The sequence below is a fragment of the Oncorhynchus mykiss genome, chromosome 8 (genome assembly GCF_057628025.1).
Source record: "Oncorhynchus mykiss isolate SJ-2025 chromosome 8, ASM5762802v1, whole genome shotgun sequence".
NCBI classification, from domain to species: domain Eukaryota; kingdom Metazoa; phylum Chordata; class Actinopteri; order Salmoniformes; family Salmonidae; genus Oncorhynchus; species Oncorhynchus mykiss.
In genome coordinates, this window is record NC_143029.1 from 65,913,304 (window position 1) to 65,937,856 (window position 24,553).

The 24,553-nt window shown below is 47.3% G+C and overlaps 1 protein-coding gene across 10 annotated transcripts in view; it reads right to left on the minus strand.

The window, feature by feature from the left end:
* Positions 1-24,553, minus strand: part of LOC110530324 (E3 ubiquitin-protein ligase RNF220) — a 289,576-nt gene that overhangs the window by 138,267 nt on the left and 126,756 nt on the right. For all 10 annotated transcript variants that reach the window (XM_090182300.1, XM_090182298.1, XM_090182297.1 and 7 more), the window contains one exon: positions 23,383-24,200. In XM_090182300.1, the coding sequence (XP_090038426.1) occupies positions 23,383-24,028 (646 nt within the window). In that variant the 5' untranslated portion in view covers positions 24,029-24,200. The remainder of the gene's footprint in view (positions 1-23,382; positions 24,201-24,553) is intronic.

Sequence of the window (24,553 nt, forward strand, 5' to 3'; positions counted from 1 at the left end):
CATCCCCATCAGCCGTTGATTAGAAATTCCATTTGTTAAAAAAAAAAAACTGCAGCAAAAATATATTTCATTAAACAATGACTAATGGGTTTTGTATTAATGAAACACTTGTGTAGATGTGAAATTAATCAAAGACGGGTAAATTGAAAGAAGATATTAAAAGTTAAGGGGAGCTAAGTAATTAAGCTCCCAAATGATTTGACTAAGATAAACTCAGGAGGCATTCGGTGCTGCACATACAGTACCAACTGATCCCAATAGCATCAACACACAGTCTGCACACAAGTGTACTGTCTATCCTTAATATATTGAAAGCTACTGTTTAGAGGCAAAGAACAAGCCTACTGCAGCACCCCCTACCATGAATCCACTGACGCTTACTAATAAACGTTGCAATAGTTTAGTTCAAGGTTCCCAGAGAGAGAAAAATGACCCCCGAGAGTTTCCCTCCGCACCACATCATCCCCCTTTCCTCTCCTCCTCTCCTCCTCTCTTCTCAACATCCCTACTAAATTATTCAGGACCAATGCTGCAGTATGCTTGATTAAGTTTTAATTTCAGCAAATTACCAGTCGGCAGGAGGCTACAGCACTGAATCATACGGCCACTGAGTTATTTATCAGCGTTGAAGAAGATGTGGCGGCAGGCGTTGTTACCTCCCAGCTGCAGTCCAACCTACTAATCTACTGTACGTGGTGATGGACTTCATTGTGTAAACAGTCAATAGGGCCCATTAAGAAGAGGAGGAACAGATATTTCACTCAGGTGCCTGTTGGATCGTCTCAGTCAGGAAGGATGGAAATATACTGCCAGCCAGCTCCTCTCTGGCTATGGGATCAAGAGCTGCCTGTTGGCCGCCCACCGTCAACTCTCATGCTGTCCAGCCCCATCATCACTATCATCAGGGGTGAAAAGGCAATGCTTTGGAGGACGTAAGTGGTAGTTAGGGAAATCATGGTGCTTATCAGGAAAGATGCATGTTTAGGCCCTTCGGTGGGCCACAGCTCTAACCACTAGGCCACTGTTCTAACTGCAGGTGGCCTATATACATGCCTGTTAGAGCGAGGCACGCCAGACAGAGGAATGACAAGTGACCAGCAGGGGTGAGGCGGCCAGGACCGGGGCTGTGTGTGTTACTGTGTTTGCATGGAGGATAACATAGAGGTTTCCCATGCCTATTCTATCATGGAGGGGCAGAGCCTTACTCTCACAACTCTGTTAATATCTTCAGCAGACAGGCCCAGACCCGGAGTAAACTAGAGTAGCCCCTTTGGAAATGACAATGTGGTCTCATTAGCATGTAATAGTGCTGTAATAGTGATTTACAGAGGCACCAGGTGAGGAGCTTGGACAGGACAGCCAAATAACGACTCTCTCTACCACAGAACAGAGCTGGCCAGTGTCATGCCACCACACGATTAGATTGGCCCTCCTCAATAATCAGCCCAACAACTCCAGGTAGTAATTTAGCACTCTGGGTAATTAGGACCAAATTACTACTTATGCCACTGCGTGTGATTGGCTGTGGATTTGTTTGGCTTCTGTGATGAAAGGCATCAGTCATCATCTGGGCCCTGTTTTATAGAATCTAGCAAATGCGGTCGGCCCGTGTTTGTGTTTGTGTGAGTGTGTGTGCAGGCGTGTATGTATGTGTGTATGTGTGTGTGTGTGTGTGTGTGTGTGTACGTGTGTGCGAGGGAAGGGAAAGAAGAAGGTAAGCTAACGGGACCTGTATAGGATTTATGACTAGTCTCCCAGGGTGATTGTCCAACATGGTTTCCCTGTTGCGCTGACAATAGAGCTGGATTAACGGGCCCTGTCAGTTTCCCCGGCGCTACACATCTTTTTGTCCTCGTTAAAAAGCTCCCCTAATTAGCGCAGAGGGGCTCTCCGCTATCTGCTATCGCTCAGGCCCCTCCCCGGGGTCAGCGCAGGAGAAAAGGAGACATTATTTTAGTGGCGGCTCACAAAGAGCCACTCACGGCTCCCAGGCAGTATCAGCTCCTATTGCTCTGCCTGCCTGCCTCCCTGCCTGCTAACAGAACAGTGAGACCGTAGATCTTATTCATGGCCTCGTGTAGCCTTATCTCGGCCCACACTTTAATGAGGCATAATAAGGGGAACAGTTTGTAGCAACACGGCGCTCCTCTTTTATTTGCCAAACCATATCTCTCCTCTCCCTCGCTCCTTTCCCCCTCTCGCTTTCTTTTTTTCTATTCTCAGTCGTGCTTTATCTCCCTCTCACCCAGGCTCCCCAGTCACTCTGCAAATGAATCATATCTCTCTCCCTACATATGCTAAAACCCATGTAATTACAGGACGTCTTAAATTTAAAAAAGTCCTAAAGCTGTCGTTTGAATTACACCAAAACAAGGCGGGCAGCGTAGTAACGAAGCTGTCATCGTTACGATGAATTTAGTGCCGGATAGAGAAAGAGAGGTTAGGAGAGAGAGGGAGAGAGAGAGAGAGAGAGAGAGGGGGAGAGGAAGAGAGAGAGAGAGAGAAAGAGAGGTTAGGAGAGAGCGGAAGAGAGAGAGAGAGAGGGGGAGAGAGAGAGAGAGAGAGAGGGGGGGGAGAGAGAGAGAGAGAGAGAGAGAGGGAGAGAGAGAGAGAGAAAGAGAGAAAGAGAGGTTAGGAGAGAGAGGAAGAGAGAGAGAGAGAGGGGGAGAGAGAGAGAGAGAGGGGGGGAGAGAGAGAGAGAGAGGGAGAGAGAGAGAGGGAGAGAGAGAGAGAGAGGTTAGGAGAGAGAGGAAGAGAGAGAGAGAGGGGGAGAGAGAGAGAGAGAGAGGGGGGAGAGAGAGAGAGAGCGAGAGAGAGAGGGATTTAATCTGGTATGTATGTGGAGCCCAGTTTCTCTGCTACATCCAGCCTATAGCCTACAGGTCTTGTTGTGGAACCGGTAACTGCAATACGAGGTGCCTTGGGACAGATAGAGCCACAGGCCCCCTGCTAACCTTAGGGCCTTTAGAGCCAAGACACCACATTCCTCACAGTTCAACCTGTTTAACATTTTATGAAACAACTTCCCCTCAGTGATACAAAGACTCCTATTCAACCTTACATTATTATATCTCTTTTTAATTCATACGGATTTGAATCCTCTTGTCACTTATAATAAATAGAGTTTAAATATTATTTATTCCTTATTTTATGTCTCCAAGGTCCTATACTGTTTGTCATTAACTCATAACTGAAGATAGACTATCACAAAATATATTCTATGAAAGGAATGCCCCATATAACGTGCCTCCCCTGTGGATGTGTCCCGCCCTGACCTTAGAGAGCTGTTTTATTTCTCTATTTGGTTAGGTCAGGGTGTGATGTGGGGTGGGCATTCTATGTTTTGTTTTCTATGTTTCTTTATTTCTATGTTTTGGCCGGGTATGGTTCTCAATCAGGGACAGCTGTCTATCGTTGTCTCTGATTGGGAATCATACTTAGGTAGCCCCTTTTCCCTCCTTTCAGTGTGGGTAGTTATCTTTGTTAGTGGCACTATAGCCATTGGAAGCTTCATGGTCGTTTCTTGTTTTGTTGGTGACATTCATTCAAATAAACGAAAATGTACGCTCACCACGCTGCGCTTTGGTCCACTTCTTCCGACGGTTGTGACAGAACTACCCACCACAAAAAGACCAAGCAGGGTGGTAAAAAGAAGGACTGGACATGGGATGACATCCTGGACGGCAAAGGATCCTGGACATGGGAGGAGATCCTGGCCGGAAGGGATGGCCTTCCGTGGGAGCAGGTGGAATCAGCCAGGAAGGTGGAGGCAGCAGGTAAAGGGGCCCATTGTTACGAGGGAACACGGCTAGCAAGGAAGCCCGAGAGGCAGCCCCCAAAACATTTTTTTGGGGGGCACATGGGAAGTTTGGCTGAGTCAGGTTGGAGACCTGAGCCAACTCCCTGTGCTTACCGTAGCGAGCGTCGTACTGGTCAGGCACCGTGTTATGCGGTGGAGCGCACAGTGTCTCCAGTGCAATGTTCACAGCCAGGTGCGCTACCTTCCAGCTCCCCGAATCGGCCAGGCTAGAGTAGGCATCCAGCCAGGTCGGAGGGTGCTGGCTCAGCGCATCTGGCCGCCAGTACGTCTCTACGGCCCAGGATATCCTGCGCCGGCTCTGCGCACTGTGTCTCCGGTGCGTCCTGTGCCTGCGGGCCAAAGTAACCATCCAGCCAGGACGGGTTGTGCAGGCTCTACGCTCTCAGACCTCCAGTGCGCCTCCACAGCCCAGTGTATCCTGTGCCCGCTCCCAAAGCCAGGCATCCTGTATGTCTTCCCAGCCTTGTGAGTCCTGTGCCTTCTCCCAGAGCCAGGCCTCCTGTGTGTCTCTCCAACCCAGTGATGATCCTTGGCAAGAAGCCTCCAGTGATGATCCATGGCAAGAAGCCTCCAGTGATGATCCATGGCATGAAGCTTCCAGTGATGATCCATGGCACAAAGCCTCCAGTGATGATCCATGGCAAGAAGCCCTCACCTTTGGGGGGGTACTGTCACGCCCTGACCTTAGAGAGACGTTTTATTTCTCTATTTGGTTAGATCAGGGTGTGATGTGGGGTGGGCATTCTATGTTTTGTTTTCTATGTTTCTTTATTTCTATGTTTTGGCCGGGTATGGTTCTAAATCAATGACAGCTGTCTATCATTGTCTCTGATTGGGAATCAGACTTAGGTAGCCCCTTTTCCCTCCTTTCAGTGTGGGTAGTTATCTTTGTTAGTGGCACTATAGCCATTGGAAGCTTCACGGTCGTTTCTTGTTTTGTTGGCGACATTCATTCAAATAAACGAAAATATACGCTCACCACGCTGCGCTTTGGTCCACTTCTTCCGACGGTCGTGACAGGATGCTATCAAATAAATAGGTGAACTACTGTTATTGTCATTCTGTTTTGTTAGACCCTTATAGAAACTTCTACAAATGCTCAGTCTGGCCTCTTCCAACTTCTTTTGAAAGGACTTTGTACTTGACATCAGACATTTGTGTTGTGTGTCTGTGTTTTATGTGTGTATGTCTAAATCTGTGTATTTGTTTTTGTGAGCGAGAGACAATCTGTGGGTGTATACAGAGGAGGGAAGCGGCTAGCGGCATGGAGGGGATGGGGGGGTATACAAGGACAACTCTGGCTGTGTCAGTATGGTGTCAGCTCCCTGCTCCCCAGAGCAAGCCAGCAGCAGAGTGGCATCCTGCCGGCTCAATTTAGCATCCTCCATGCTGCTGATACCTCTAATTCATCACCCAGCTCCCTGATTGATCTGCTTCTTATGGGCCGGGGCGCCGCTGCTGATTTTGCACTAACCGAGCAGGGCCTCCGCTGAATAAAGAATAGCAGTTGTGTGGCTGGCTGCGAAAGTGAAGGGGACATTTTTTTAGTCGCCTGACAAGATTGCTGTGAGTAACACAGACAGACCCATCTGAGGTCGTGGAGCCGGCGAGGGCTTGGTGGACAAACATATGCTCGAAGGGACACACAACGAGTAGTCCTGCTTACTGTATGCATCCCAGAGTATGGGTTGTCCCACCTGTCTCTCTCACACACACACACACACATGCACACGCTGTCACGCCCTGGTCAAAGTATTTTGTGTTTATCTTCATTTATTTGGTCAGGCCAGGGTGTGGCATGGGTTTTTGTATGTGGTGTGTTGGGATTGTAGCTTAGTGGGGTGTTCTAGTGAAGTCTATGGCTGTCTGAAGTGGTTCTCAATCAGAGGCAGGTGTTTATCTTTGTCTCTGATTGGGAACCATATTTAGGCAGCCATATTCTTTGGGTGTTTCGTGGGTGATTGTCCTTAGTGTCCTTGTAACTGTCTTGTGTGTTAGTTTGCACCAGTTTAGGCTGTTTCGGTTTTCACATTACGTTTATTGTTTTGTATTGATTCGTGTTTACGTTGTTTTTATTAAACATGAATCTCAATAGCCACGCCGCATTTTGGTCCGACTCTCCTTCTACCGAAGAAAGCTGTTACAGAATCACCCACCACAACAGGACCAAGCGGCGTGGTTACGGGCAACGGCAAAAGCAGCAGGAGAAGGAACAGAGGCAGCAGCAGCAGGAGCAGCAGCAGCAGTGGGAGAGGCTGCCGTTACACACGCACACGCACACACACACACACACACCTCCATGTGATGCATATCAATGTCCCAGGGGTCCTGCCCAAGTGCTCCACCGCCGGCCCTACTGCATCAGCCAGGACACAGCTCTCTGATGCCCACTATCCAATTATCACTACACTAAACTCTACAGAGGGAAACATTAAGCATTCATATGATTAATGGGTTTCAATGCAAACTTATATTTTGATGTTTAGAAGTTCTGAACTAATTCTGATTCTAATTCAGTGTTTAATTGTTGAGAGAAGAGATGGATTAGTGACTAGATTAAAGCTCTCCGATTGCTTTGCTTTCAGTGTTTTCCAATGTTCTCTTGCAGAGAGCTGCCCCTTGGGAGGACAAGAGGAGACGTGAGGAGCGAGGGGAGGAGAATGTTCGGGAAGTCTGTGGTTCTGCTCAGTAAAATTAGTGGGGAAACAACTTCTCCCTCTATTTTTCCAGCCTGCTGCAGGTCTGTGTGCCTGCCTGTGTGCCTGCCTGCCTGCCTGCAGAGAGCACAGTGCTGCACAGCCTGGTAGCCACAAGGCTCTCCAGAGGGCAATGAAGTTCGATTTGCCTTCATCTATGGAGCGCTTTGCATTAAATCAAGTGACTTCTTCAACACCCGAGAAGTTCAAAAAGGACAACTCAACTCTCCCTCCTTACAGGCATCCGAGAGGAGAATATTAAAGAAACAAGCCACACCTCTTAAAGCTGATCCATACACAACATCTCCCCACTGAGCAGGAAGTCAAAATATGATAAGGAATGCGGAGATCAAACAAAAAGCCGTTGCCACCCTCCCAATCCCAGAGCCCTTGGTAGAAAACAACATGAACCTAGAAGGAACTGTCCAGTTAAAAGGGCATGCTATTAATTACCAGCCACAAACACAGCAGACTACAAATGGAGCCCACCAGGACCCCCATCTCTGACTTAATGACCATTGACTGAGACAGGAGTCTAGAAAGGGAAGAAGAAGAGGAGGAGGAGGTGGAGGAGAGGGGGGTGAGGATGAGAGGATGTGTGGTCCCGGGCAAGCGGGCTCCTGGGGTGTTCCACTACACTGAGAACAGAGGAGGGGAACTGAGAGGAAGGAGACAAGGTGGCGAATAAGAAGGCAAGGTGACAAGGCATCAGGGAAAGAGCAATGAATAATTTATAAGGCCACTGATGGACAGGCTGAAAAAGAAAGAGAAAGGGAGGGAGAGAGAGAGAAAGGGAAAAGGGAGGGGGCAGGAGAGCTGGGCTGCTGGTCTAGCTATGAGGAGGGGAGGACAGTGGAGGCCGAGGGACACTTTCATGTGGAAGACACACTTAGTGCCTGCTGCTCCATCCCTGATCCTACCCTCGGCCTAGCCATGGACTAGTCCAGAGAGGAAGAGAGGGTGGTGGGCCTGGGTTGGATAGGGAGGGGTATTGGCTGGGGGCTTTGATCGTAACCAACCCTCTCCCTCCTGACACATTTGCCATCTGTGATCAGAGAGAGAGTAGAGGAGGAGGAGGGGGAAGTGATCAGAGAGAGAGTAGAGGAGGAGGGGGAAGTGATCAGAGAGAGAGTAGAGGAGGAGGAGGGGGAAGTGATCAGCTCCTCTAACCCTGTGTGTGCATGAACATAACCCCCTTGAAATCCACTGCATGACCATCCTTAAAGGTGAACACTGGGACCGTGCCTATGTATCATCACTATCCACTAACCCCTCTCTAACATGCTAACATGTCTTATTTTATGGTCAAGTGTATAATGGCAAGCTGAAAGGCTAGTATCCCCTCCCTCTGTGGGTTGGCTTTAAAGGGATTCATCATAGAATGAAATAGAACATAGAGAACAAATGCTAGACTTACAAAGGTTTATGTCATAACCACTCCAGTATTGCATATCTATATGGGATCCAGCACATTCCAGGTTAGAATCCTGAAGGTTTATGCCTATACCCATGGCCACAGGAAGATGTTTTGGGGTGGGGCTGCTGTCGACGGGAGCCTTTATTTCTCTCCGCTCACACAGGAATAATTAAAGCCTAGTTCAATCATTTTGTGGAATTTGAATATAAATATAAAAATCAATATAATATAATGCGGTGCTGCAGCATCGTCAGCATCCCTAATTCCCCTGGCTCGGCCTCTACCCTCTTTACTGTTATATCTCTATGGACTCCATGCTCCAGCCCCATGCTCCACCTATACAAACCAGTAGGCAGTTGTGTACCCAGGCCAGACCAGTTGAGGAGGTTAGGAATGGATGCTGAATATTTAACCCTTGTTGAGTAGCCTTGGTTAATTTGTCAGGCCATGGTTAAATGTCACCATTAGCATTCTGTTGGGTTATTGACTGGCAGGGGGGCTCTGTCGGCTGGATGATGGATGCCTGCTGCAGGACACCCAAAACCAGACAGCCCCAACCACATGGCCGGCCATATCGATGGAATAGTATTAATACAGGAGGAAGAGGCCTGGGGGGCTACAAGCATTACCAACACAGAGGACAAGTCAGATTAACACACACACATGTACAGTGCCTTGCGAAAGTATTCGGCCCCCTTGAACTTTGCGACCTTTTGCCACATTTCAGGCTTTTTTGTGAAGAATCAACAACAAGTGGGACACAATCATGAAGTGGAACGACATTTATTGGATATTTCAAACTTTTTTAACAAATCAAAAACTGAAAAATTGGGCGTGCAAAATTATTCAGCCCCTTTACTTTCAGTGCAGCAAACTCTCTCCAGAAGTTCAGTGAGGATCTCTGAATGATCCAATGTTGACCTAAATGACTAATGATGATAAATACAATCCACCTGTGTGTAATCAAGTCTCCGTATAAATGCACCTGCACTGTGGTAGTCTCAGAGGTCCGTTAAAAGCGCAGAGAGTATCATGAAGAACAAGGAACACACCAGGCAGGTCCGAGATACTGTTGTGAAGAAGTTTAAAGCCGGATTTGGATACAAAAAGATTTCCCAAGCTTTAAACATCCCAAGGAGCACTGTGCAAGCGATAATATTGAAATGGAAGGAGTATCAGACCACTGCAAATCTACCAAGACCTGGCCGTCCCTCTAAACTTTCAGCTCATACAAGGAGAAGACTGATCAGAGATGCAGCCAAGAGGCCCATGATCACTCTGGATGAACTGCAGAACTACAGCTGAGGTGGGAGACTCTGTCCATAGGACAACAATCAATCGTATATTGCACAAATCTGGCCTTTATGGAAGAGTGGCAAGAAGAAAGCCATTTCTTAAAGATATCCATAAAAAGTGTTGTTTAAAGTTTACCACAAGCCACCTGGGAGACACACCAAACATGTGGAAGAAGGTGCTCTGGTCAGATGAAACCAAAATTGAACTTTTTGGCAACAATGCAAAACGTTATGTTTGGCGTAAAAGCAACACAGCTGAACACACCATCCCCACTGTCAAACATGGTGGTGGCAGCATCATGGTTTGGGCCTGCTTTTCTTCAGCAGGGACAGGGAAGATGGTTAAAATTGATGGGAAGATGGATGGAGCCAAATACAGGACCATTCTGGAAGAAAACCTGATGGAGTCTGCAAAAGACCTGAGACTGGGACGGAGATTTGTCTTCCAACAAGACAATGATCCAAAACATAAAGCAAAATCTACAATGGAATGGTTCAAAAATAAACATATCCAGGTGTTAGAATGGCCAAGTCAAAGTCCAGACCTGAATCCAATCGAGAATCTGTGGAAAGAACTGAAAACTGCTGTTCACAAATGCTTTCCATCCAACCTCACTGAGCTCGAGCTGTTTTGCAAGGAGGAATGGGAAAAAATGTCAGTCTCTCGATGTGCAAAACTGATAGAGACACACACCAAGCGACATACAGCTGTAATCGCAGCAAAAGGTGGCGCTACAAAGTATTAACTTAAGGGGGCTGAATAATTTTGCACGCCCAATTTTTCAGTTTTTGATTTGTTAAAAAAGTTTGAAATATCCAATAAATGTCGTTCCACTTCATGATTGTGTCCCACCTGTTGTTGATTCTTCACAAAAATATAGTTTTATATCTTTATGCTTGAAGCCTGAAATGTGGCAAAAGGTCGCAAAGTTCAAGGGGGCCGAATACTTTCGCAAGGCACTGTATACACGAATGCACTCAGTCCACTGTACAACACAAATTAAAGTCCACACTCAAACCAGCCGGGCCCATAGTTTCTCCCTTTTACATCTATTTCACTTTCAAATGCACTTTTGTCTTCTCTGTTTGCTTTTTCAGTAAAACCCCCAGGGCACCGGTGTTCACTTCATATTATCACAGTATGTTCTCAGATCCCATCAGATCATCATTACCTGGTCTGAGCTGGCGGTCATTTAACTAGAGCACTGACAGTGGGCTACAACCCAGCAGGACCTCTCCCCAGCATTCCCTCTGCTATCTGTGAACCGCCAATGTCCGAGACGACCTGGCGTGTCCAGCTCTGCCCCAGCAGCCCCAGCAGTCAGCCATTACCAAGGACACCACGGTGTAAGGTCACCTCCCAGTGAACACCTGACCTCTTCTCTCCACTGATCATGATACAATAATGTTTGTTGCTGTGACATTGCTGCAAAGTCAGTCTTTTTTCTAAGTGAACGTTGGGTTTACATCTGTTTGGAAGACACACCGTGGGCCTTAGCTTTAGGAGCCAAGGAGCCTTAGCTACACTCCCTTTTAAAGGAAAACAGGGTATTATAATCAGGGTATTTATACAATGTTTATATGAGGCTTCACAGTATCAACTACCATTTGATTTGTAAAAAACCTAATGTAGTGTGTACGGAAAGCACTGAAACCACTTTTAGCAAGCAAATCATGGAATTCCTCCATTCTTCTTGACATTATTGAACAGAATCTCAACAGATCTAAAAGAAACAAACTGTAATATTGAAACATTTTCTAAAACGTTGTGCGTCATTGGTGGCAGGTTTGTCGGGGTGTACTAAACAAACAGTTTCCTCACCAGGATCAGTCTCCCCTACTGCTACACTGTCCCTGTCCAGTGTCAGAGAGAGAGGGCTTACAACCAATAAGACAGGAGCACTGAGAGAGAGAGAGATGCTGGGAGCGCTTTCCCTTTGGCTCTACTTGTTTCTACATGCTAGCTCTGTTTTGTCCTCTTCTGAAGCATCCTTGGATCTCCTCAGGCGGCTCCCTGCAGCCTGGCTATCGGAGGGATTCCAGTAAAGAGAACTAGAGGGAGTTCTGAACTGAGAGCTTGGACCTGCTTGTCTGAGAACAACAAGACAACACCATATGCCAGAAATAGATTGAAACACTGGCTTTCTACAAACACACACACACACACACACACACACACACACACGCACGCACGCACGCACGCACGCACTCACACACACACACACACACACACACACACACACACACACACACACACACACACACACTTCCTACTGGTACACACAGAGATGTTGCTGTCTTTTATACATTCTGTCTTGTCTTTGAGCTTATTATATTTTTCTGCTAGTGAGGTAGCGAGGGATCTGTGTTTAACTTGTAGAGAAGAGGAGCCATACTATGTTGCTCCTGACGCTCCATCTCTCCCACCACACACCACTCCTCCTCTTGGAGGGAGCACTGGAAAATCAATATATCTTTGAATGGAGGTCAGAAGGGTGTCTGCTTTGGGAGAAGTGACAGATTTTCTCTCTTCTGCTCCTCTAAGCCCCCTGCCTCCCTTCTATCTCCCCCCTCCCCCCACTCCTCGACCCTTCAGCACCCCCCCCCCCCCCCCCCCCCCCCCCCTTCCAGGAGGGCAGAATTCCGAGCATTTTACCACGGGGATGCGATATTAGACATCCAACATCGAAATGGAACCCGCAGAGTGCTGGAGCCTGCCACAGTCTGACATGACTACAGGATTACACCGCGCCAGGTGGGTTACAGGGCTTAACTCAGACAGAGCCACAGTCAGCCACGTGTAGCCAAACAGGACCACTCTATAAAGAGAAGAGAGCTAGGACCCCAGTCCAGATTAGCCCCCAACTCACCACTTTCAGGTGTCATTTTCAAAAGCAACAATTTTCAGCTCTATATCTCAAAATTGTCTCTGTTTGGCTGGCTGGTACACACAACAAATGTGATGAAGATGACCCACTGAGGAGCAACCCAGGGGCAGTTTTCATCTTTGATTGTTGGGGTGGAAGGGGTTGAGACGTGGACCCCACGCTGAGAGGTTAGTCAAACGGCCGCTGTTTCCCTTTGATGTGTCACATAAATAAACTTCCCCGCGCCCCCGCAGTAACGACAAGCATCACGACTCTCAGAGACTCTCAGACGAGACAACGTAATCACTGATCACCGAACAAGATGAAACATAAGGATCGTGCCTCCTACTTCTGACACCATGGTTTCATCTCAGAGAGTATTTTGAAAGGAGAGACAAGTGACGAATGAAATTGATTTTCTACAGCTGTGGAATAATTGTTGCTAATCCATCATAATGAAAACAAACCTGCTGTCTGCACCAGGCTGCACATCCCCAAATGAACCATTGGAATTGTCTCACACTTTGAGTTACTAAGATGTGGTAATGTATTATATAATTTCTTACCCCAAAATGAAACAGAGGAAAATGAGGTTGAGGTTGAAAATTAGGTTGTTTAAAATAGTCATTTTTGTTGTTGTTGAGAAATAACAGTAGTGTACTATTGGAAACTGACCAAACGATACTAAAGACAAATATTTTACATTGTGATTAAGTAATCCTTATAACCATTAATTGTCTATTAAGGCAGCCCCCCCGCACCTCTCTGATTCAGAGGGGTTAAATGTGCAAGACACATTTTGGTTGAATACATTTAGTTGTACTTACTGACAACCCTTTCCCTCTTTTTTTACATAAGAAATGCAAACACACAATTTGAACAGCGGGTTTAGCATTTAACAACCCGACAGGAGTCAACATAGATAATGCTCCTAATCTTAATATTAGAAAACAGGATCATTCAAAAACATATCTAAATCCATCTCTATAAGCTTTATCTAAACACCTCAGGCCAGTTGACAATACTTTATTTATTTTTTTAACCTTGATTTAACCAGGAAAATCCCATAATGAAGTGATGAGAAAGAGAGAGAGAGAAATGGAGGGAGGCCCTATTGAGATCAGTCCTTGCTTGGTAATGAATACTGCGGGGAGCATTGATGATTGTAATTATCAAATTGCTGTTTTAAAAGGCCATTGATTGATGTCATTAGCTCAGTGAGTGTTTACTGATTGCTGCATTTCAGCGTTTACTCATGCTGGGCTCTCACACGTAGCCTCTGATTAGCCCAGGAGACTAAGAGAAGGAGGAGGGCACGAAGTGAGCAATAAGTTTACATGTACTGTATACCAATGTGCATATATAAACCCTACAGACAGACATCACACACACACACACATTTATATACGCACACGCCCATGTGCGAATGCTCGCACACACGTAGTCATTCATCTTCCCACACACACAGACGCACATAGCTTACACACACTCAAACACGCAAACGCACACACTTATCGGCACTCTGCAGGGCTACTGTATTCAATTATGTCAAAAGCCTTGTTAGAAGACAACTGAGAACAACAGTATAAGCCATCATGATAAGAGAGTGGGAGGGAGGGAGACTGGTGGGGCTGCTGGTTAAGTGCCTACTTGAACAATTTCCTCCCGGCTGCTTGGTTACTACCCCCCTATGGACCTATTTACTGGCTTATAAAAGCACCGGCTGCAGGCGCCTGGACACGGACAGGCGGTGTGGTTTGGTGTGGTGCAGTGTGGTGTGCTGTGGTGCAGGGTAGTGTGGTATGTGGTGTGGTACATTCCACACGACCAGACAGACAGCCTGCTACACATCTCTACCCGACACCTCAATGTCAACAGAACTAGCTAAGAAAAAATATAGGAAAAAAAGAATGAAAGAAAGAAGAACTAAAGAATTGAAACTGAATAGAACGAGAGTAGAGACGTTCGGTGTTTGAAATTCATCTTCCTTCAGAAAAAAACAAGAAAAAAAAAAGTTTCATTGTCACATATACCAGATAGGTGCAGTGAGTGAAATGTGTTTTGCTCAAGGGCTCAAGGGCTCATCGACAGATTTTTCACCTTGTCTTCTCAGGTATTCAAACCAGTGACATTACTGGCCCAACTCTCTAACATTACTGGCCCAACTCTCTAACTCTCTGCCGCCCTAAGAATACTTTAGAACAGCTACTATGACTCCAATGATTAACAAAATCACCGCTACAGACAGATAGAGGCTAGGTAACTAATACAGATAGAGACTAGGTAACTAATACAGATAGAGACTGGGTAACTAATACAGATACAGGCTGGGTAACTAATACAGATAGAGGCTGGGTAACTAATACAGATAGAGACTAGGTAACTAATACAGATAGAGTCTGGGTAACTAATACAGATAGAGACTAGGTAACTAATGCAGATAGAGACTAGGTAACTAATACAGATAGAGACTGGGTAACTAATACAGATAGAGACTAGGTAACTAATACAGAGAGAGGCTAGGTAACTAATACAGATAGAGGCTGGGTAACTAATACAGATAGAGGCTGGGTAACTAATACAGAGAGAGGCTGGGTAACTAATACAGAGAGAGGCTGGGTAACTAATACAGATAGAAGCTAGGTAACTAATACAGATAGAGGCTAGGTAACTAATACAGATAGAGACTGGGTAACTAATACAGAGAGAGGCTGGGTGGGTGACAGCTATTGGATTTCAATATGAGATAGCTGCTGAGTAGAGGACGCACAATTAGAATGCAGGATTGAATCAATAGGCCTGCTGACAGATGGATTACAAAGGTAAATAGATGATACATGCTGATAAATAATTAATTGGGGCTAGTGAGAGGAGGATTGGACGGAGGGTGAGTGACATGAAGGTAGCTAGGGGGAGAATGGCAACACTTTCCTAATGGCCGTCACCTGTCACAAATGCACCACTGCATTGTGGGTCAGTGTGAAGGACCATTCAGATTGGATTGAACATGTGGCAGTATGGAGGCCTTTCTTTATTCATGGTGGTTCTGTGATTAGCAGCTGAGACTGTGATTATACAATGTTTCTGCATCTGATGGTGCGAATAACAAGGAAATGCCCACTTGAACGGTTTGAAACATACCTATTTAGTTTGCTGGTAATTCACTGTATACCCATACATCCAATTGTTACGTTTTCTAGTTTTTGTTTCTCCAGATTTACCTACTGAAAAACCACTCCAGTGTATTTTCAGTGAAGACGAAATATCACCGAAACAAAAGCTACAGGTGCATTTCATGTGGTTGTGAGGTAATGGTCTGAAAAATGAGTGCTATTGTGGCACAGCTCCAGTCTGCAACACTGTGAAACATTGTGCAACCGTGTGTTAAAACAGGTAACGATCCCAAACGCAGCCTCTCACAGCAGCGCTTCAGAGGCCACAATCACTTGACGATGAATTATTCCAAATTAAGGGCGTAACATATATGTGTCCTTTTGCCAAGTGGGCTTTTTGGAAACAAGCTTGTCACAGAAGACTGCATCCACAAACTGTGAGAAGATTAGATTACAGAGACGAAAAGAAGGGGGCAGAGCTAGCGAGAAGACAGGGAGGGAGGAGAAAGAGAGGGAAGGAGGGAAGAAAAAGAGAAAAGGAGAAGAACATAGGAAACATGAAGATAGAAGAGAAGGGGGAATAAAAGTGCTAGAGACTACATGCCAGCTGTCGTGGGGGTCTGTCTAGCCTTGCTCTAGGTGGGGGACCTGTTAGCAGGAGCGCGGCTTCAGCCCCTGGTTCTTTAAGAGTGTTCTGGTGGGGACAGACCTTTCAATGGAATACCGGCTCTCCGGAGAAATAAACCCAACAGCTCTGGACACTGTGAGTCAGTCAGTGACAACTAAAGAATCTGTTCCCAACCTGTTTAATACAGGGAGGAGAGGAAAGAGGGCGTGGAGGACTGGACCTCCAGGGTGTTCTGCCCTCCTGGTGTCCTGTCTAGCAGCCTGACCCCTGTGTAACGGAGGAACGGAACTGAGTGCCAGCTGTGGAGGTTCTACTGGACTCAGCGGGCTGGTTTCACTGGGGTTTATAGAGGCTGAGTGACATCAGTGCAGGGCTGGAATCTGGACCATGGGAATGCAGCTGACCCGGGGCCTGGGAGATGAAATGGAGGGGGCCAAGTGGAACGGACGGAGACTGGGCCCCCCATACTGCTGAGGCGCACGCACACACACACACACACACACACACACACACACACACACACACACACACACACACACACACACACACAGCATAAGTAACGAGCATGCACACAGACACACACAGAAAAAAGTGAAAGCCCATTGTCAGGGAAAACATACCACCACAATATTACTAGCTATATAAAGATTCCTGTTTTACATTACGACTTCAATCGTCCCTTCTTTTGAGACTTATGTTCTCATATTGTCTGGAGCTGAAACAAGTTCTCTTTCTAGCTCGGCAATATGAGAAAAACAGATAAAACAGTTGTGGGCTTGTGTTCAATGTGTCCCTCCTTTAACTGAGCACTGCAAGGAGCTGTTAACTAGTCCAGAGAACCCAGCTGTTCCTTGGAGGAGGGTGGCGCCGCTCATCTAATTTCACCCCGTTCATTTCCCTAACAGTGGATCCAGCGGCTCGTTTCAATAATGGAGGCCGCACACCAATCTGTGTCCAATTCAAGTGGCCGATCCAACAAAGCCCAGGCAGGAAGCGCTAATCCTTGATCTGTATTGCGCTGCGACAATGGCACAGCCCATTGCTCTTCTCTTTAACACAGCGTTGTGGTGGGTAGACACCTGCTGTCTACTGCCAACAACCACCCAACGAGAGAGACAGAAAGAGACTAGACAAAGAAATGGAGGCCAGAGGGCCACATCACCCAGGAGCTGGGCGGGAGAGGAGGTGGGGGGTGGGGGGGGACTGACAGGGAGGCAACATGAGAGGACAAGCCTTTTAACATCTGGGTAACACAGACGAGCACCCGGGCTGCAGCCTAATTATTAGAACACTCTTACTTAACTTAACCTCGCCACTAGACCGTGACAGGGAGAGGAGAGCGAGCGGGGAGGAGATCAGGGCAAGAGGAGGGGGGAGCAGGGAGCAGATTTTTGTGGGGATGACAATGTCTCCTTGGTTATTTAAGTCTTCACCTGCCAGAATAAAATGAATAGAGGTTGTTGTAACTAAACAAAAAAAATCAATTTGTGAGATTACAGGAATTCAAATATAAAGGGATTTCTATTCATCTAGGGCATGTTCTATTCTTATCACCATCATCACTATCATCCTTACTCTTTGACGATCCTCTCGGTGATTGTCTGCTTTTCCTGCAACTGTTTCCCAAAGTTTGTAATATTTCCCTGGGAATAATAACCACACTGATGACATCTGCTCTTTGAACGAGAAAAAAAAACCTCCTTTTCCGACTGTCTGTGTGTTTTAACAGCTGTCAGCGCACGTTGCTCTTTTGAACATTGGATGTGAAGAACGGTGGAATAACTGCAAGTTGGGTGACAGATCTACAAGGCAGGAATGACAAACATGAAAATCTGCATCAATCATGGTGACGGGGACGGAGAGGGAAAGGTACGGGCCAGTAAATCATTAAACAACAATCTGCCTGGCAACCGGTGTCACACAACCAGGTATGGAGATGGAACTACATACTGTACTGCATTCAACATACTGTACTGCATTCCTTTTTATATCACAACAATATCTAGCTGATAATGTTCAGAATCATCACCAAGTAATTGAACCTCAAATCTAAACCCAAAACTCAGGTGGTCTTGAATACAATGTGGGAGGAACTGAATCCTGATTCTGAATCCTGATTCTCCCAGACAGACAGACAGACAGACATTAGATGGGATATCTAGCCTAGTCTTACTGGCCTGTCGTCTGACTGACTAGGCGGTGGGTCGGTCAGTGGCTAACCCCAGTCCTGACTGACCGGGCTGGTGTTGGTTAACTGTGGCCCTGCTAGGCACCCAGCTCCCCGTAAATCAGCGGGGATTTATGGAGACAGGCCTGTACGGCTCATAGCTTGGTCACGTCAGGAAGGAAGCCCGCGTGGCTACACTGTTGTCTTAAGGATTCTTCTCTTTTATTTCAGCTGCTCAGGAAGTCAGCTGGGGTCTGTGTTTCAGCTCTAAACCACACTGATTGCTCATCCTCCTTTTTCATTATTTATTTGATCTCTCCTTTTATCTCACTTTTTCTTGCTCTCTCGATTACACACACACAGTCTTTACTTCTCTCTCTCGCTCACACACACAGTCTTTACTTCTCTCTCTCTCGCTCACACACAGTCTTTACTTCTCTCTCTCTCGCTCACACACACAGTCTTTACTTCTCTCTCTCGCTCACACACACAGTCTTTACTTCTCTCTCTCTCGCTCACACACAGTCTTTACTTCTCTCTCTCTCGCTCACACACACAGTCTTTACTTCTCTCTCTCGCTCACACACACAGTCTTTACTTCTCTCTCTCTCGCTCACACACAGTCTTTACTTCTCTCTCTCTCGCTCACACACACAGTCTTTACTTCTCTCTCTCGCTCACACACACAGTCTTTACTTCTCTCTCTCGCTCACACACACAGTCTTTACTTCTCTCTCTCGCTCACACACACAGTCTTTACTTCTCTCTCTCTCGCTCACACACACAGTCTTTACTTCTCTCTCTCGCTCACACACACAGTCTTTACTTCTCTCTCTCGCTCACACACACAGTCTTTACTTCTCTCTCTCGATTACACACACACAGTCTTTACTTCTCTCTCTCGATTACACACACACAGTCTTTACTTCTCTCTCTCGCTCACACACACAGTCTTTACTTCTCTCTCTCGCTCACACACACAGTCTTTACTTCTCTCTCTCGCTCACACACACAGTCTTTACTTCTCTCTCTCGCTCACACACACAGTCTTTACTTCTCTCTCTCGATTACACACACACAGTCTTTACTTCTCTCTCTCGCTCACACACACAGTCTTTACTTCTCTCTCTCGCTCACACACACAGTCTTGACTTCTCTCTCGCTCACACACAGTCTTTACTTCTCTCTCTCTCTCACACACAGTCTTTACTTCTCTCTCTCGCTCACACACACACAGTCTTTACTTCTCTCTCTCGCTCACACACACAGTCTTGACTTCTCTCTCGCTCACACACACAGTCTTTACTTCTCTCTCTCTCTCGCTCACACACACAGTCTTTACTTCTCTCTCTCACACAAACAGTCTTCTCTCTCTCTCGCTCACACACACCGTCTTTACTTCTCTCTCTCTCGCTCACACACAGTCTTTACTTCTCTCTCTCTCGCTCACACACACAGTCTTTACTTCTCTCTCTCTCTCACACAGTCTTTACTTCTCTCTCTCTCTCACACACCGTCTTTACTTCTCTCTCTCTCGCTCACACACAGTCTTTACTTCTCTCTCTCTCTCACACAGTCTTTACTTCTCTCTCTCTCTCACACACCGTCTTTACTTCTCTCTCTCTCGCTCACACACAGTCTTTACTTCTCTCTCTCTCTCTCTAACACACACACAGTCTTTACTTCTCTCTCTCGCGCTCACACACACCGTCTTTACTTCTCTCTCTCGCTCACACACACACACAGTCTTTACTTCTCTCTCTCTCGCTCACACACACACACAGTCTTTACTTCTCTCTCTCGCTCACACACAGTCTTTACTTCTCTCTCTCTCGCTCACACACACAGTCTTTACTTCTCTCTCTCTCGCTCACACACAGTCTTTACTTCTCTCTCTCGCTCACACACACAGTCTTTACTTCTCTCTCTCTCGCTCACACACAGTCTTTACTTCTCTCTCTCGCTCACACACACCGTCTTTACTTCTCTCTCTCTTGCTCACACACTCTCTCTTTACTTCTCTCTCTCTCTCTTTCTCTCTCTCTCTCTCTCTCTCTCTCTCTCTCTCTCTCTCTCTCTCTCTCTCTCTCCCTACTCCCCAAGTCAGGCGTGTTGGGGTGCTTTGTGGAATGGAATTGTGGAAGTGGGTTAGCTGTTCAGGGTCATGTTCAATGCTCAGCTCTGCCGTGCAATTGTGTGGTGGGGGAAAAACAAACAAACAATCTCCAGCTGTCACACACTCACACAGGGAGATGTAGACTCTCACAAAACACACACATACACACACAGGAACAAACACACGCACACTATATCCATAAAAATAAATGGCACACACACAAAACACACAGAGATACACAAATATAAAATCACTCTCACAAACAAACAAGTGTTCTTCTGTCTTCGCTGAGCTTCTGCATGTGACTGTTTCAGTGTAAATATTCATGTGAATTTTAAACAGGCAAATGACTCCTGATGCCTGTAAATAATACAGTATAGAAGGAAAAACCTTTTTATTCCTGATTTCAGAGGATAAATATGTAGCATGAATACACTGACTGGTAATAGCTTATAATGTGACATGCGTATATTATGCATATATATGTTATGCCATGATGGGACCTTTATGTGGAGGTTTAATGGTTGACAGCATAGCGTATTAAAAACGTGCCAGTGACTGTACTGGGAAGATCTGGTGGGCTTAACACTGAGGGGACACTGCTACAGGAGTGACAGCAAGCAGCTAGCGTTCCAGTCAAGGGGAACCCAATTTAAGTCTCTTATATAAAAGTGCTGGAAATTCAATTGCATTAGAGCCCTTGGTGGGACCAGGTTTAATCGAATTAGACAAGACTCCAAAACAGAAAACAGCTTCCAGCTCTCAAACTAATCCCCCCCCCCCCCCTCCCAGTCCTCACCATACCCTACGCCCGTGCCGCCTTACTCCTCAGTGGGGATGCCAAACCCCCGGTCCCCTAGTCCACTGGTCCCCTTCCACCATAATCTCCTCTATATCAGTCAGGATGAACCAGGCCATATCGTAATCAAATGACCCCAATATCAGCTTAAGGCACAGTAGCAGTAGATCTGGATGCTATTGGTAACATACATAAGCCTTTCTCCGGGAGAATTCATGTAGCTGCATTTTGCAATCTCCCAATGCCTCAAAATGAAGGACATGTCATTCTATTTCACTTCTTCACACTCCACGTTACAAAGTCTGGTTCTACAGCTGGGCTGACGTTTACAGTTCCTTTAAACAGGACTCATATGAGAAGTAATCCTTTATGAGAAGTGCTATTTCTTTCAGTTCTCTCCCTCTTTCTCTCTATCCTTCCCGACTTCTGTCTCTTTCTCTCTCTCTATCCTTCCACACTTCTCTCTCCCTCTCTTTCTTCTGTCTGGGTGTGTCATTCACAGTCTTCCCTGCTCTTCTGGTGTTTTTTTTATCGGATCAGTCTCAGCTCGCCGCCCTTGTCTCTCATGTGTTTGATCAAGGATGGTTCGATCTCTCGCGCTCTAGCCCTCCCAATGAGAGGGAGAGGAAATGGGGGAGAAAAAGAGAGAAAGAGGGACTGAGACAGAGAGAGAAAGATGAACTGAGACAGAGACAGAAAGATGGACTGAGACAGAGACAGAAAGATGGACTGAGACAGAGACAGAAAGATGGACTGAGACAGAGACAGAAAGATGGACTGAGACAGAGACAGAAAGATGGCAAAAAAGCACAGGGAATTATCCACCATCATAATGAGGCCTCAGTCCCCTGCTCATCCAGAGAGCCCCACTCTCTCTGTCTCGCTCGCTCTCTGTCTCTCTCCCTCCCACCAATCTGTCACAAGATCAGATGGATTGTGTTGACATGTGTAGGAGTTGTTAGTACTTGTGCAGAGAGAGAGGAGGGTAGTGGGAGACAGGGGTAGTGGGTACTCCGATTGAACGCCCCTTCTGTTAGAGACATGTCTCCTGCCAAAGTTTGGAAAGCTGAAACCTGTTCATTTGCCACACTGGCTGGGTGAGTGCAGTGGTATGATGAATGCTGATGACAGGACTGTGCCCCATCTTGTAGCGAGTCACTTCCCAAGTAATCAGATTCAAACAGAGAGCCAAATGGCCTCCACTCATTGACCAATGCTAATATCCCAGAGCTTGTGGGAGTCGGAGTGACAGGGACAGGGAGGGACAGGGACAGGGAGGGACAAGGACAGGGAGTGACAGGGACAGGGAGGGACAGGGACAGGGAGGGACAGGGACAGGGAGGGACAGGGACAGGGACAGGTAGTGACAGGGACAGGGAGGGACAGGGACAGGGAGGGACAGGGACAGGGAGTGACAGGGACAGGGAGGGACAGGGACAGGGAGGGACAGGGACAGGGAGGGACAGGGACAGGGAGTGACAGGGACAGGGAGGGACAGGGACAGGGAGGGACAGGGACAGGTAGGGACAGGGACAGGGAGTGACAGGGACAGGGAGGGACAAGGACAGGGAGGGACAGGGACAGGGAGGGACAGGGACAGGGAGTGACAGGGACAGGGAGGGACAGGGGCAGGGAGGGACAGGGACAGGGAGGGACAGGGATGGACAGGGACAGGGAGGGACAGGGACAGGGAGGGACAGGGACAGGGAGGGACAGGGACAGGGAGGGACAGGGGGAAAGGCAGAAAGAAGGGACCAGAAAATCAGTGTAGTGTGCTGTGGTGGTGACAGAGGACATTATCGGTAGGGTTGTGTGTGTGTGTGTGTGTGTGTGTGTGTGTGTGTGTGTGTGTGTGTGTGTGTGTGTGTGTGTGTGTGTGTGTGTGTGTGTGTGTGTGTGTGTGTGAGAGAGAGACAGTGTGTGTGTATGCGTTCACCACAGACAGACTGTGTGTGTGAGTTTCAGACCGATGGAAATGTCTTTGGTTTTCACAGGCTGCTGTATTTGGAGTTAAGGTTCACAGGGTGAATTAAGGCCAGTTATATTACTGGACTCTCACTCAGCAGCATACTTATTCTTCTGAGCACACCCTAGTCAGGAAAGGTTATGCCATCATTTGAATTGCCCCAATTCTTTCACTTCACTTACCCAAGAGAAACCTCCATCTCATTTATGAATTAGACCTGTGGAGTTCCTTGTAATGTGCTCTGTGAAACACTATCTGAACATTCTCTGGTAGTTGAATACACTTCTCACATAGAATGGGTGCTGCAGTCTCTACTAAATCACAGTATATAGTATGTGCTGTTTTTAGATCAACGTTTAGATCAACGTAAATTAATATCAAAATCATGTTGTTTGTGAGGCATGATTTGATAATAAAGATAACAAATCATTACACACGCTTTATGTTTCTTTACTTTACAGACTAATCAGACCTTTAGATAACGGTAAATGTACTCACAGCGTTCGATGCGGTCTTCTGGGCTTGATGACGTCTCGCGGTCGGACAATAAGCCTGACACTGCAAAAATCTTTTTCCCAGCGTCCTCAACTGCTTTGAGGGCGCTTGGGGACCTGGAGGGGATCTGTGCCCCAAAGTCATATTCTTTACCCTCAGCGTCTGTGTAGCGCAGGTGGGGAGAGGCGTCTGCATCCAGGCAGCCTTTGAGGCGCTTAGCTGGGGTGAAGGCTGACTGATAGCCCCCTGCCCCATCGCGGTCCTCTGGTGGGGAGGCGAAGGGTCGGAAGGCCCCCACCCCGCTGTGGTTCAGCATGCTGATGGGGGAGCAGTCCAGATTTGGAGGGGCAAACTGGTGATGCAGGTGCAGCAGGGAGGAGGGGAAGTCCCGGTTGGGGAAGCCCCCGGGAACGGCTCCCTGACGGTGGTACATGGAGGCGAAGGTGTAGGAGCCGTTGTTGAAGGGCAGGTGCATGTCCTTCTCCCCCATGGAGACGGGCACGCCGAAGGGGCGGGGCTGCTGACAGGGGATGGAGGCGTCGCGGCTGGCCTCGGCGGTGGAAGCCAGCACCATGAGGGCCGGGGATGCCAGAGGGTTAGGCAGGTAGGAGGACGACTCCATCTTGAATGCGGCCCGGTGCAGGTCCATCCTGGTACCTGGGGAGGGGGGTTCCTGGGCCCAGAGGAGGGGCTGAGAGAAGAAGGAGTGGGGCGGGGTGTCCGGGGTGCGGGAGGAGGCTCTGGACACGCAGGTCAGGGGAAGGTGGGTCCTCACGGAAGGGTCCAGTCTCACTGTGGGGTCATCCTCCTCAGGTCACCTTCTGTAACAGGACACATAAGAAGTGTCATTTTCATTCAGCACCAGCCATCAAACTATTTCAAACAACATGACAGAGCCTCTTTGAAGAAGAGTCACAAACTTTTCCTCCGAGAGAGATCTGGGGTTGGATCAAGTCTATCTAAGCGGCTTATTTCCCCATCTCTCCATCTCTCCCTCCCCTGCCTGCAGCTGGACCAGAACCGTCTGTCACAGATAAGGGCAGCGCTCGTCAATCTGATAAGGCTGGGCCTGCTCATGTGAACACTCGTCCCGGGTCCCCAGGCTGCCTACTCCAATGGGATTGTGATAGTGATATCATATCAGGCTGCCATCTGCACAGCCAGAAAATTTGAC